The 14,133-nt window shown below is 41.4% G+C and overlaps 1 protein-coding gene across 1 annotated transcript in view; it reads right to left on the reverse strand.

Moving 5' to 3' along the window:
- Positions 1 to 14,133, reverse strand: part of LOC139444574 (galactoside alpha-(1,2)-fucosyltransferase 2-like) — a 32,259-nt gene that overhangs the window by 1,613 nt on the left and 16,513 nt on the right. The window contains exons 2-4 of the mRNA XM_071225457.1: positions 12,365 to 12,411; positions 12,193 to 12,326; positions 3,414 to 4,006 (exon numbers count right to left, since the gene is read on the reverse strand). Coding sequence (XP_071081558.1) covers positions 3,414 to 4,006; positions 12,193 to 12,326; positions 12,365 to 12,411 — 774 coding nt within the window. The remainder of the gene's footprint in view (positions 1 to 3,413; positions 4,007 to 12,192; positions 12,327 to 12,364; positions 12,412 to 14,133) is intronic.

The following is a 14,133-nucleotide window of genomic DNA, read 5'->3' on the forward strand; positions in this document are numbered from 1 at the left end:
GCCAGTACCTGGTGGCGGTAAGCAGCAGCGTTGAGGTTGTCACGGATGACAAGAAGCCTGGAACGTGCATTGCCACAGAAAGCACCCCACACCATGACACTTCCGCCTCGAAATCTGTCAACTTCCTGTACACAACACTGGGCGTAACGTTCATGACGGCGCCTCCACACCCTCGCCCTACCATCAGCAAATCGAAGATTAAATCGGGATTCATCACTGAAGACGACTTGATTCCAACTATCTGAGTCCATCGTTAGTGTCCCTGTGCCCACAATTGACGTTGACGTCTGTGTAATTGAGTCAGAATCGGCCCGCAGTATGGCCGTCGTGCTTGAAGGTGAGCAGTTCTCAGACGGTTTCGAACATTTTGAACACTCAGTCTACCCCTAAACAGTTCATTTCCGGTTGATGTAGCCGTCAAAAATCGGTTACGGGGGTGACGTAAGACAATCTGACGATCCTCTGCATGTGACGTCACACGTGGTCGACCTGGCCGAGGGCGATCAGCCGTGGTACCCGTTTGCTGTAGACGCGTCTGTAAATCATAAACAGTCCGCCGACTAATACCCATCGTCCTTGCCACTTCAGCTACAGACGTTCCCGTCTGCAACATGCCGATGGCACGTTCACGTTGCACATTTGAAAGGCGTGGCATGACAAATGGCCGTAAAGACTTTTGTTTCCTTGTGTTTTACTTTTTTTTGTGTTAATGATGGCTAACAAGTATGGCTGAAAACACGTGCGGTATTATGGAGACGTGACCAGTTGCACGTGAAAAACCACTTTTGCCACTAAAGTACTGTGCACATGATTTTGATCGAGTTACCTGCACACAAACGGGTGTTATCTGAAGACAATACGTGGCCTTTACTGTTTAAATACACAATGACGGCCCACAATGATAACTGGTCAAAATGTTAACATTTTAGGATTGTGACGTTTTTAATTTGGTTCAGTATATATAGTTTGATTTGTTTTCTATTTAATCAGCAGTATATGTTTTCGGAACTTTATACACACAGATCGTTAGAGTATTTAAAAATCAACAGATTGTTTTCAGATACGGGTTGCTGGAACCGTAAATTTAAACATCGAAAAAGGTGCAGCCTGAGGATAAAAATACTCGACAACAGAATTATACAATTCCTATTGTTTTACATGTCCCCTTGATCAGGGTTGAGCCAACAGCGTTAATAACAATAGAATCTTACATGGGAATATCGCATTTTAGAAAGAAACAAACATCTCAATAAAAGCGCGTCAATAGGACAACGTAACAATTTGTAAAACATCGCATTGTTGCGATGTCACGCTTTGGTTAATCTGGTCTGTTTGGGTTTCGTAAGGGCAAAATCGGATTCCATAGATTTCTCTTTCTTTGTTCTTTAACGCCGCACTCAGCAATATTCCGAACAGTGGTCTGTTAATAAAGAAGTAATAGAAGCAGTCCACAATCGCCACCACAAGCCATCAATCAACATAGATCAAGGTTATTTGATCCCATCCACCTACTATGTACTCATTAAGCAATAACCACCACGCCGATGTAAACTTATCTTGTTTCATAGGCTTCATGTCTCTTCGGGTTCCACCTATGTGTTCATAGTCCATCATGTTGTTGCAGTATTATCCTTCTGCTGTCATTACTTTACCTACTCATGTTGCAACTGTATGCAACTGTAGCAATTGTGGACCGACTGCCTTGACTGATCGTGTCATGAAATCTGTTTCCTCTTGGCCAGAACAAATCAGAGGATTGGCCATCAACTTAAGTATTGTCCCTCCTAAAAAAACTCGATCATTTACAGACTACCGTCATATAGTTGAGACCAGAGAAGATTCCGGGGTAGAATAGGTCTTCAGCAACCCATGCTTGCTGTAAAAGGTGACTATGCTTGTGGTAAAAGGCGACTAACGGGATCGGGTGGTCAGACGCGCTGACTTGGTTGATGCGTGTCATCGATCCCAATTGCATGGATCGATGCTCATGATATTAATTACTGGATTGTCTGGTCCAGACTCGATTATATACTGACCGCCGTCATATAGCTGGAATATTGCTGACTGCGGCGTTAAACAACCAACCAACCAACCATATAGTTGAGTGCGGCGTTAAACAACTAACAAACAGAAATAATTTATGAATTTATGAATATTTGGTACGTGGTTACTTAAATGATGATCTCAGCATCGGTCATGTAGAATAACAGGGTCAGGACTGCAGGGGTTCACTGTGCCAGCGTCATGTGATATGATGTTTTCTCCTAACATATACTTTGACGTTTACATGTATTTGTTTGCTCATTACATAGACACCTACATATCATCAAAGTGGAAGTAGGTGTCCATGGAATGAGCAAATAAATACATGCAAGCGTCAAAGTTCATGATGTCAATCACTGGATTGTCTGGTCCAGATTCGATGTTTTACAGACCGCCGTCACATAGCTGAGTGCGGTGTTAAACAACACACCAAAAAAACAGACAAACAACATCAAAGGAGAAGGTTTTGGCCACATTGTGGAACACAGAACTAGACAATACTCAAAAGCTCGTCTTGTTACAATTCAAGTGTACAGGTGCTTGGTTGGACTGACGACCCATAGACGTAAATTGTAAAGCTCCTATTTGTGTGTGTTCTTTATAAAAGAACGACGAACCATGTGGGATATTTTCTTTTGGGACTGTCTTTGGGACCCAATTAGCATCACACAACTTCATTGACATCCCTCAACCCAACTGACATCACAGTGCCCAATTGACATCTCACTAAAGTCGGACTTATGCTAAAATGAGGGTAGGGTACATTTATTGAGTAGAACTCGTGTCTTCCTCCCCCTCTACTGGTTCCTTATACAAAGCTACAAAGTAGAAATAAATCAGATATAGGTGTCGTCTGTTTTGTATAAGATCGTTTTGTTTGTTTGTTTTGTTGTTTAACGCCGCACTCGGCAATATTCCAGCTATATGGTGGCGGTCTGTGAATAATCGAGTCTGGACCAGACAAAATAGTTATTGAGATCATGAGCATCGATCTACTCAACTGGTATACAATGACATGCACCCGATCCCATTACAGCTGCCTTTTTATTATCAAAACAAGAGGCAAAATACATAAATAAACTAAACAAAATGTAAAATTCGTGAAGAGTTTTCTATTCATTTCGATACACACAAAACATTAAGCAGCCAGTATATATTCCGAAATGTTCAAGTATTCCGTGGCCATGTAACATCAAGTCACTGCGAGACCTAGCCCTTTACACAGAATATAAAGCATGGTCGCAGTTACTGCGAGAGATACTCTCGCACACTACTGATATCATATGTGATGGAACTTAACGTTAATCTGCCTTCCACAAACAGTTTTATGTAGCACATGTATCTCTTAAAGAAACATTTTGTCACATTACCTTGATTATACTGATGGCTTTCTGACGCACATTGTCTTTGAACTTGAACTGTTGGCGTATCTCCTCTGCAACATGTCGGAAGTACATCCATGATTGAAAATACCAGCCAGGCCGATAATTTGTATTTTCATTCAAGTTCAGCAAATCCTTATTAAACTGGCAATGCCGACCCTCGTTGACAAATTTGGCGGTGTTGCATATACAAAGGTCATTGACAACGTTGGCCTTAACCCGGAAGTACTTCAAGAGAGGGTTATCGTTTTGGATCACCACCGACTTGTTGACCTTTGAGGCCATTCCGTACACCGAGGCGTATGCAAACATGAAGTTTCCCAGTCCGCCTTGCACGTGAGAACATATATATCGCTTCTCTCTCTCAAAGATTTCTTTAAAGTCATCGCGGCAAGGTTTAGGTGTTGTTGATGTTGTGGAAAATGGAATCTGTTTCAATGCCTGTTCCAGCTGTATCTCTAATTCCGCTACCCGCCTCTTGTATTCCTGAACATTGTTTGATTGCGTTCTTGACCTTGATGAAAACTTCAAGGTGAAGGCCACCAGGATCATTCCCAGGCAAATGACCGTTACAGTGACACCTAGATCAAACACAGAAGAACATCAGTGTACGGTGTCGACCATTTGCTATTCAAAGGTTGTTTAAAGAAATATCGTTCCCAAAGCATACTGGAAATAATAAATATTTTCTCAAGGTTCACGACAATATATCTTTCTAAAACTAATGTGGGACAACACACTTGTTTCGCTACTCCTTGCTCCAACATAACAGTCAGTCCTAGGGGTATCGTGATAATCTAGCTCCGTTTGAAGCTGATCCTGAAAGGTTCTTACAACTATTTACCAATGAATGCAAAGACTATCCCATCAGTGGAAAGGAAATGATCTCCGTGTTCATCATGGTGGACTATCTTCCAAAAGACAATACACGTACGCGTTATGCTGCAGTTTTGATGCAATTACAGTAAACAATTCAGAAATGTGTCAAACTGAGAAAGTGTGTGTTCTTTCATAAGGGCAATGCGCCAGTGCACGAATCAGTCGTAGCCATGGCTGCAATCCACGAGTATGGCTTTGAACTCATTAAACACCCATCATATTCTCCGACTTCCAAAACAGAGGAAAAGCTCCATCCTGAATCTATTTCGAATCAAACGATGAGGTCTTGGCAACAGTGGAAAACCTCATGGACACCCAAGAGGACTTCTATGAATGGGAGCCAGTGCCTCCAACATCCTCTAATGTCTTTAGCTCTATGTGAACCTCAGAACATATAAATAGGCCGGCAGAGCTCCAGGTAACTTTTTGAGCAATTGAGTTTTTACTCGACATATCTATATTTATTGGGTTATTACATTTTTTAGTGGGTAACCAATATTTGTTCACTCATCTGTACATCACTCTTTTGGGTTTTTCCCAAAATGAGGAAACATTGTGAGATTTAAAAAAAAGGAAGTAAAGTTTTGGATGTAATATAATGCTTCTAAATGTAGGCTTGACTCGGAAAGTAAATTAGCTTGTAAATGTGTTTCGTAAATTAGCTTCGTTGTTCGCATGCCGAAAAAGCTTAATTGGGTATTCACGCGTGATGTTTTCAAACAATTGAGTTTTCTATGTAATGCATGCGTTTCTGTACGCAAGTTAATTGAAACAAATTGGGTTTTGAATAATTTTGGAGGGTATTTTACGCAAAAACGCAGCTTATCTGTAGCTGTGAGACCCTCGTAAATACTCCTACATTGCGACGGCAGACAATCTAAAGCCTGTTCACGCTTCATGATCCGCAAGGCTGTTGGCTTATTAGTATCAGAGTTGTTACTGAATAAAGAATCTAGTTATCTGTTTAGGGGGACGCCGTACGAGATGCCATGACGTCATAATGGTTGATGTTAATTGGCAGTATATTTTATTGTTTAACAGTGATTCTAACTGTGTTGCGTGGTTTTAGTTGAGAGTCGGTAGACGCTCATTGCGTTGTGTTTTGACAGTGAACAGTCGTCGGGAAGTTACTATATGTAGATGCCAGTATGATGCGTCAATTTCCGGTCCGGTTTCCCGCAGACGGTGATGGTATGTTATGTAAATGTTACGGGGATTTCTATTTGCATCGAGATTAGATATTTTTCAGCTTCAACTGCAAAAAGATTTCTTAAATCTGAAACAATACACCTTGCATGGAATTTTTTGGGGAAGCATCAAGGCACGTCCTGGGCTTAGTGACCCCTGTTATTAGGGCGAAAAGGTAGTTTGTTTGTTTGTGTGCTGTTTAACGCCGCACTCACCAATATTCCACAAATATGACGGAGGTCTGGCAATAACCGAGTCGGGACCAGACAATCCAGTGATTATCATCATGCGCATCGATCCTCGCAAGTGGGATACGATGACACGCATCAAGCAAGTCAGCGAGTCTGACCACCCGATCTCGTTAGTCGCATCTTACGGCAAGCATAGTCGCCTTTTACAGTAAGCATGGGTTGTTGAAGACCTAATCTAACCCGGATCTTCTCGAGGGGAGACAAGCATGGGTTGCTGAAGACCTATTCTAACACGGTTCTTCACAGGGGAGACAAGCATGGGTTGCTGAAGACCTATTCTAACCCGGTTCTTCACAGGGGAGACAAGCAAGGGTTGCTAAAGACCTATTCTAACCCGGATCTTCACGGGTCCCACCATATATATATATATACTGATCATGTGGTCAAATGTAAAGCATGCTGTCTGTCATTCTCCAGCGGTTCGGGTGTGAATGAACAGTTCATTGTATCCGAACTTTTGTTGGTTAGCATGCTGCACGTGCAGCTCGTCAGTTTAGTCCACCGATAATATCTTTGTGACTTGTGGTGTACAAGCCCGTTAACCTTGACACAAACACATAAGTCATGTCAGTTATTGTCGGGCCCACACCGCCACACAAAAATGTTCTTATGCTGTCTTGATTACCTTATTTTCCAAGTTACAAAATCATCAACGCACCCGAGTGCATTCTTCGAGGGGTGTCAAATGATACGTGCTGTTTCTAAATCGAACATAATCTCGCAGATTAGCGAACGACGTATCTGTTCAAACTACACGATGTTTTTTTTGTCTTCAGAAGACAAGTTGTTGACGCGTAGGAACAAAGAACTCAGTTCACCTCAGGACGCTCTGATATCACCTCACAGCTTGGTTCTGTCTGTCCGCAGTAACCCCACATAACAGGTGCGTGTTATCAGCAGAGGGCAGGCGTGTGCAGTCTGAAGTAAAAATGTCAGACTTCTTTATCTATAACTTTGTTTTGCAGATACTTTTTTCAAAGTTTTAAAGTCATTTCTGTCATGAATTGGGCTGTGGCAGCAATACAAACACATATTCCTGTACAGTTTCGGTGTCAAACCAGAAAATAGTCTGTAAAAAAAGTTAGTAAAACACGTTATCTATACTTGAGTAACAATTTAATGCTTTATTTGTACAAATTGCAGTAGTTTCGGGTGTTCAGTCCGTCTGGTCTTTGTCTACCGCTCTGGTAAATGTAAAAGTGGAACGGCTCCCAGGCCAAAAGCTATGAATATACAATGCCTATTTGGAAAGTGGTCAAATGTAGCAAATGTTATATTTGGTGTCACACTTTTTTTGTACAGGATTTTTGAAGGTTGTTAAATCTTTGGCAGATATGGGGTATGATTGGGGTGTTAACCACAGGACAAAAGGCGTCTGAACGTGTAGCTGATAGAGGCTGATAATCGAATCACAATCCATGAGTACTGTTTTTGTCAAAGTCTTTCTTGTGGGCGTTTGGGGAGATGCATTGTTTGCATAGATAGAGCGTCTTAATAACAACTTAATGCTCTCATTTCTTTTTCAACTTCATCAAGAAAAATGAACGATTCTTGACAAAATATAACATTACTTCCCGCGATCTGTTTGTTTTGTTTACTGATGCACTCTGGAGATAATCGAATCTACCCGATCCCGTTAGTCGCCTATTTATCATGGCACGCATGGGTTGCTGAAGACCTATTGTAACCCGGATCTTCAAGGGTATTCTTTTACAATGTTTGTGCTATACTAAAGTATGTTTTTACATATAACTTTGATGGCATTGATGACATGGTGTTTTAATTCCATAACTTGTTCTCTGTTCAGACGATATGGCTGAAATATTGCCGATGTGACTATAAATCTTAACTCACTAACTCACTCTCTGTTCAGATGAACATTCTTATTATGGTGATTAATTGATCGTATACGACACAAGCCCCGCCATTCTTTTATCTGGAGGAGAGGGTAGTCCTTTAGTTGACGCGGACTGCTATTTAAAAAACTGCAACGAATCACTTGCAATCTATTGTTCACCATATGATTACTGCAAACCGGCTTTATGTATTACATTCATGGGGTTTGGTTTGGTTTGCTGATGATGTATCTTTAATTGAAGGGACCTTGTCCGAATAACATGTAAATTTCATTGTTTGTCAGACAATTTGAAAAATCAGCAATGTCCCTTAGCGGATATTAATGCACTTAGAGGGGGCAATTTGCAGCTTATAGAAGATGAATATCACTTCCTTCTTGTTTGTCCTTTTAATGCAGTTACCCACAACAAGTTGATTAAAACAGTCTTCTCTATCTATGTAGCGGCAATAAAATTTCCGAGTACCGTGATGGGATTCGAACCACGGACCTTCTGGTCAGAAGTCGGACGCCTTGTCCATATGATCAAAGAGGTTAACCCCGTCAGCAAGCTGACGAGGTAAGGATGTCATCTTGGGACGACTCCACGCCCTGCTACATCTACCTCACGAAACAAAAAAATGTCAGTTAATATCTTCGCAAGATGTCAAACATATTGAATGGTTGCGAATGTATTTAAAAAGAAACCTACCTATCTAGTAACATATGTATATAAATAATATTGCTACGTTCTATTTGAAATGATGTTGCTGCGCACATCGCTATTTGTCACATTGCATTTAGTACCATGGGCCACGAGGCCGGAAATTCTAATTTATAATAACATTTGTCATTTGTCACTTGACTGCAGAAGGGCCAGCGTACTAATCCTATAGTCCTTAGTGTTAGAGTCCCCTCTTAGACTTGCTTGTGCCCCGTAAAGTTTATAATTGATGAGACATTCCACAGCGTGGGACATTTGATATATGAGGTACTTTTCACGTTACTGTTATTGAAGTCAAATTCGCAACAACATGCAATATACATGTATTTTGCGTGAAACTAATCCACATGTATTCACAAATCATTATCTAGAAGTCTCCTTATTTACAGAACTGGAATGGGGCACAGGTGGCCCAGTCGTCTAAGGCGCTGCGATTCGCTGTGCAAAGTTGCGTCCCTTGGGCACGCCAGAAACCTATGATTGTGGTTCGAATCCCGGTTCGCCCCGATTATGTTTCTAGGTTTCACTGAAGTGGTAAACGTCTGAGACCTGCACCATTTCGGGCTTTCCTCCAACATTAAGCTAACAAGCCGTGATATAACTGGAATAGTGTTAAAAGCGGCGTTAAACCCAACTCATTCACGCATCACACGCATTTTCGTACTTTTGGATTATAGGCAGGAATACGAAATTTTGTTAAATATGTACCAAATCTGTTCCTACCAAAGGTGATGTAAGATACAATACTGGAGCAAGCATGTACTTAGAGGAAGTATTAAGAGACAGAAATAATGAAGTATCCATTTTCTTATCCAACTGTTTCATATTGATACACTCTCGGACACTCCAAACATTGGCATGGACGGTCTGAAACAACATAGTTCTAACATGAAAAAACCAATATGTACGGCCGTGATCATCATGTAACAAACGTGGGAATACCTTTGTGGGTGCAATTGAATCATTGTCCAGAGACTGACCGCAACTGAAGCCACGTCATACAAACTTTCCATGAGTTTTACTCGCCTCTAGTTCTATAACAAGCATAAACAGTAACGTAACATACAACCTTTCCAAATACCACTCGAAGTTGTAAAAATAGCTGTTCTGCACACTTGCACGTGCAATTAATAATGCTTTGTATTAAATGAAACATTTATACATGAAGGCCTTTGTAACAAAATATATTTGAAATTCTGTCCATCAACTAAGTCAAAAGCATATTTAAAATCCTCGAAGGCAGTATAAAAGGTGTTTTTGTAAGTACTTATGACAGGGGGAATATAGCACAAAAATAGTGTCTGTTGTTAAGTGATTTTCTCCGAAGCCTGTTTGAGATTCTGATAACATCTCGTTCAATTGAGTCAATATTCATAATCTTTTTTCAACAATAGATATAAATATTTTCCCTATAACGTTTAATAGATATATACCCCTATAATTATTCGGAATTGTGGTGTCGCCAGATTTGTATATGGGTATAATTTAACCAATTTTTGACCATTCATCCCGGATGATTTGCCAGTTTTGAGATTTGATAGAGCTTTGCGAAATTCACTGTCTGTCATCTATCTGACTGCATATCCACTATTACATTGATCACACTTCAACAATTGTGATTACGGACTTTTCCAAAATGTCTTAAGTAAGAGCCGAGCTGGCGTTGTCAATAGCATTTGGGTTAAATAATTCTTTGTTTCCTAAAATGTCTTTTGGATCCAATGTAAAGACTAAGAATTTGAACATTCCCTGATTTCAGAAGGAGATGTAAGTATATATATTTGAACCCATTTAATTTTCTGCATTCTTTGTCAACATATGGGTTATTTCTTTGAAAATGCGTTATCATGTCTTTTTTTCAGAAGTCTTTCAAAATGCAATCCAGCAAAATGGATTAACTTCGTTAATTTCTCCTCGCTATCAAGCCATGCGTTGCCACTACTTGATATTACACACCTTTGAATGTGTTATTGACCGTCTGTACTATCAAGCCTATGTATTGGCATTATTTAACACTAGTCATCTTTGTATCTGTTATTGACCAACTTTACTTCAAGCCTATGTATTTTGTAATGTTTAATACTACTCAACGTTGAATGTGCTACTGATCAACGGTAATATCAAGCTATTTATGTTCACTATTTAACTTCCCAACGTTGTATGTGTTAACTGTGACTAACTGTACTATCAAGGCTGTGTGTTTGGACTTTAAACGGAAGTAAAAAAGTGAACTTTATACTTTATTTGTCTAGCGCAAACAAGTGACATATTTACCATACTAACGCCTATGAGATCTCCATTATATGTTCTTATTATTTCCTTTTTCGGTCACAAAAGTGATTCGTAATGGCTATGTGCGTTGCTATAAATTGTTGAATCCAGTTTCAACTAATGCGAAATTTAGTGTGACGATTCAAAGACTGCTCGACCACGCCCGCCGTGTGTGTGACAGATGTAGGCCCATCATGACGTAGTACAGGTTGATGTGCCTTCCGTGTTCCCCGAGCCAAGTGGCGGATGAACCTACAACCATGTTATCATTTACCCCAATTTGAGATTAAGACCGATTTTGTTTGTGGCCATGATTGACGTCAATATTAATATACGATATACGCTATATGCGACGGGGGGATGTCCGTATTCCGTTTGCTAACTTCCCACTAAAGTTAAATATAAAAATGTAAAAAAAATAACTGGTACTAAAACATCTGACACACAATATTGGGGATTATTCTTAACCTGACATTTTCATTAATACAAGATATGTTTCATGTTTTCTGTAATCATTTTGTTTCAAAACAAGGGGAGTCATTTGGGCCCAGTAGGGAAGTTAGCTGAGCCTAGAGGGAGAGTTTTCAGCCTGGCTAGGGGAGTCATGTGAGCCTAGAGGGAGAGTTGCTATCTTGGCAAGGGGAGTCATGTGAGCCTAGAGGGAGTGTTTTAAGCCTGGCTAGGGGAGTCATGTGAGCCTAGAGGGAAAGTTGTTATCCTGGCAAGGGGAGTCATGTGAGCCTAGAGGGAGAGTTGTTATCCTGGCAAGGGGAGTCATGTGAGCCTAGAGGGAGAGTTGCTATCCTGGCAAGGGGAGTCATGTGAGCCTAGAGGGAGAGTTGTTATCCTGACAAGGGGAGTCATGTGAGCCTAGAGGGAGAGTTGTTATCCTGGCAAGGGGAGTCATGTGAGCCTAGAGGGAGAGTTGCTATCCTGGCAAGGGGAGTCATGTGAGCCTAGAGGGAAAGTTGTTATCCTGGCAAGGGGAGTCATGTGAGCCTAGAGGGAGAGTTGCTATCCTGGCAAGGGGAGTCATGTGAGCCTAGAGGGAGAGTTGTTATCCTGGCAAGGGGAGTCATGTGAGCCTAGAGGGAGAGTTGTTATCCTGGCAAGGGGAGTCATGTGAGCCTAGAGGGAGAGTTGTTATCCTGGCAAGGGGAGTCATGTGAGCCTAGAGGGAGAGTTGTTATCCTGGCAAGGGGAGTCATGTGAGCCTAGAGGGAGAGTTGTTATCCTGGCAAGGGGAGTCATGTGAGCCTAGAGGGAGAGTTGTTATCCTGGCAAGGGGAGTCATGTGAGCCTAGAGGGAGAGTTGTTATCCTGGCAAGGGGAGTCATGTGAGCCTAGTCACTAGAGTCAAATTTAGGGGGAGTCGGTTAAGCCTACTACACCGGTTTAAGGACTTTTATCAATCATCATATCAAGCATCATTTGCACAATACAATTCAAGTAATTTTACATGCAAGGTAAGGTTAAGATGTCGTAAGGGCGATACATATTATAATAAACAGTCGCAATCTAAGTTGTACCAAAACAGTTCTGGTGTCTAAGCGGAATACAGTCAATCGTACACAATACTGCAGTTAGGAAAGTTACATATTAGGTTAGGTGTCTACTCACGTCGATAGTGTCTGGATCTCAAACAATCTGCCAGAAACATAGTCCTTGCAATGGAGATGGAGCCTATCTGTAACACTGGAGCCTCTCCGTTGTTCTGTAACTGGTCTCCCTGACTGGAGTCTTTCTGTAGTAATGTAGCCGGGTGCTTGTACTTGAGTCTTTCTGTAGTAATGTAGCCGGCCGCTTGTACCTTTTCGGGTATCTAGCAGTAGAGCCTTCCTGTAACAGTGGAGTCGATCTCAAGTCATGGAGCCTGTCTGTATTAGGAGTTATGTCCTCAATCTATGAAGACACGCCCTACTCCACCAGTAGCTTTCAACACACTAGATGCTGAACATTTGACGGCCAACACCCTCACAGACTACAAAGCTCAATACGCGGGTTTGTTATCTTGTCGGTCTGTAGTTCAGATGTCGATGTGGGTGTTCAGATGTGGGTGTATGTGTTCAGATGTCGGTGTGTGCATTCAGATGTGGGTGTGGGTGTTAAGATGTGGGTGTGTATGTCCAGATGTCAGTATGTGCGTCAGATGTGGGTGTGTATGTTCAGATGTGGGTGTGTGAGTTCACATTTTGATGTGTGTTCAGATGTCAATGTGTATTTTCAGAGGTCGGTGTGTACGTTCAGATGTTAATCTATATGATCAGAGGTCGGTGTCTGTGTGCATGTGTGTGTTTTCAGATGTCTGTGTGCGTGTTCAGATGTTGGTACACTACTGCCTAGAAGTTCATTCCCCTTACACGCATGGGCAACGCGTTACGCAACCAGTGTGCATCGGGTTGGTCACGCGTGTGATACCCGTGTGCAACGCGTTGCACACGGGTGTGCACCCCGTCCGCCACTCGTGTGCAACGCGTGACACACTCATTAGAGGGGGAACAAACTTTTGATCAAAGGAGGAATTCTGATTGGCAAGCGGTGGATGTTTCGACTCAAACCGTAATAAACGCGAGAATGCGAGATCGCGACACCTGACCAATGTTGGTATCTCGCGATCTCGCGTTCTTGTGCTTTTGTGTCAATTGCCTTTTCAGTCATATGCAACTATTTTCAAAAACGCGAGAACGTGAGATTGCGACCCTTGACCAATGTCGCGATATCGCGTTCTCGTGCTTTTTCTGCCAATTACCTTGACAGTGACCTAGTGGCTCAGTCCTCTGAGGCGTCGCAATTCGCTGTGTACGTAAAGTTGCGTCCCTTGGGCGTGCCAGAAACCTATGATGGTGTGTTTCGTCCCATTTAAAGCTGACAAGCCAGGGAATAACTAAAATATAAATACTGTTCAAAGCGGTGTTGAGCCAAACTCACTCACTTATTCAGAGCCATGCCGGTCCCTCAGGCTGGATATTGGGTATACTTACTCAGTATAAAGATGTTATTGTTTTCTTGTCGAACTATTTAAAGGGGCACTGATCTAACGCAATTCCCCGGGACTGGTTGTTGCCTTTGTTATTGTTTTATCCCAGTGAGTACCCGGATGTATAGCAGAAATCTAAACTAGTTCGCGACCTCTGCTGCGCAATTCGTAAGCGCATCAGTCACTTTTATTGGTAGTAATAAGGGCGTATGGTCACATTGATCAACAAAATGAAATACATTTTTCGAGATAATAAGGAAATGTAGGTATCTTTGTGGGTAGCACCGGTACTGGTGACGAAGTTTTGATATGTCACTTGCTTGGTAATTTTGCGATTTTCGTTTACACTATTTTGACTTGAAACACAAAGTAAATATTTCACCTGAGCACTGCTTTTTTTTAAAGTGTGTATATTTGTTTACTGTCAAAATGTGTAACTTTTTCAAATTTATTAAAAGTCTAAATATTCAGTTATTTTACAAAGTGACTGAAAAAAACATTTCCATCTGTATTATTATGATAACGAATTCCAAACATTTTGATGTTTAATGTCATCACCAAGAGACTGAAAATGTTACGTTGAA

The sequence above is a fragment of the Haliotis cracherodii genome, unplaced genomic scaffold, assembly GCF_022045235.1.
Source record: "Haliotis cracherodii isolate W230 unplaced genomic scaffold, xgHalCrac1.p SCAF_56, whole genome shotgun sequence".
NCBI classification, from domain to species: domain Eukaryota; kingdom Metazoa; phylum Mollusca; class Gastropoda; order Lepetellida; family Haliotidae; genus Haliotis; species Haliotis cracherodii.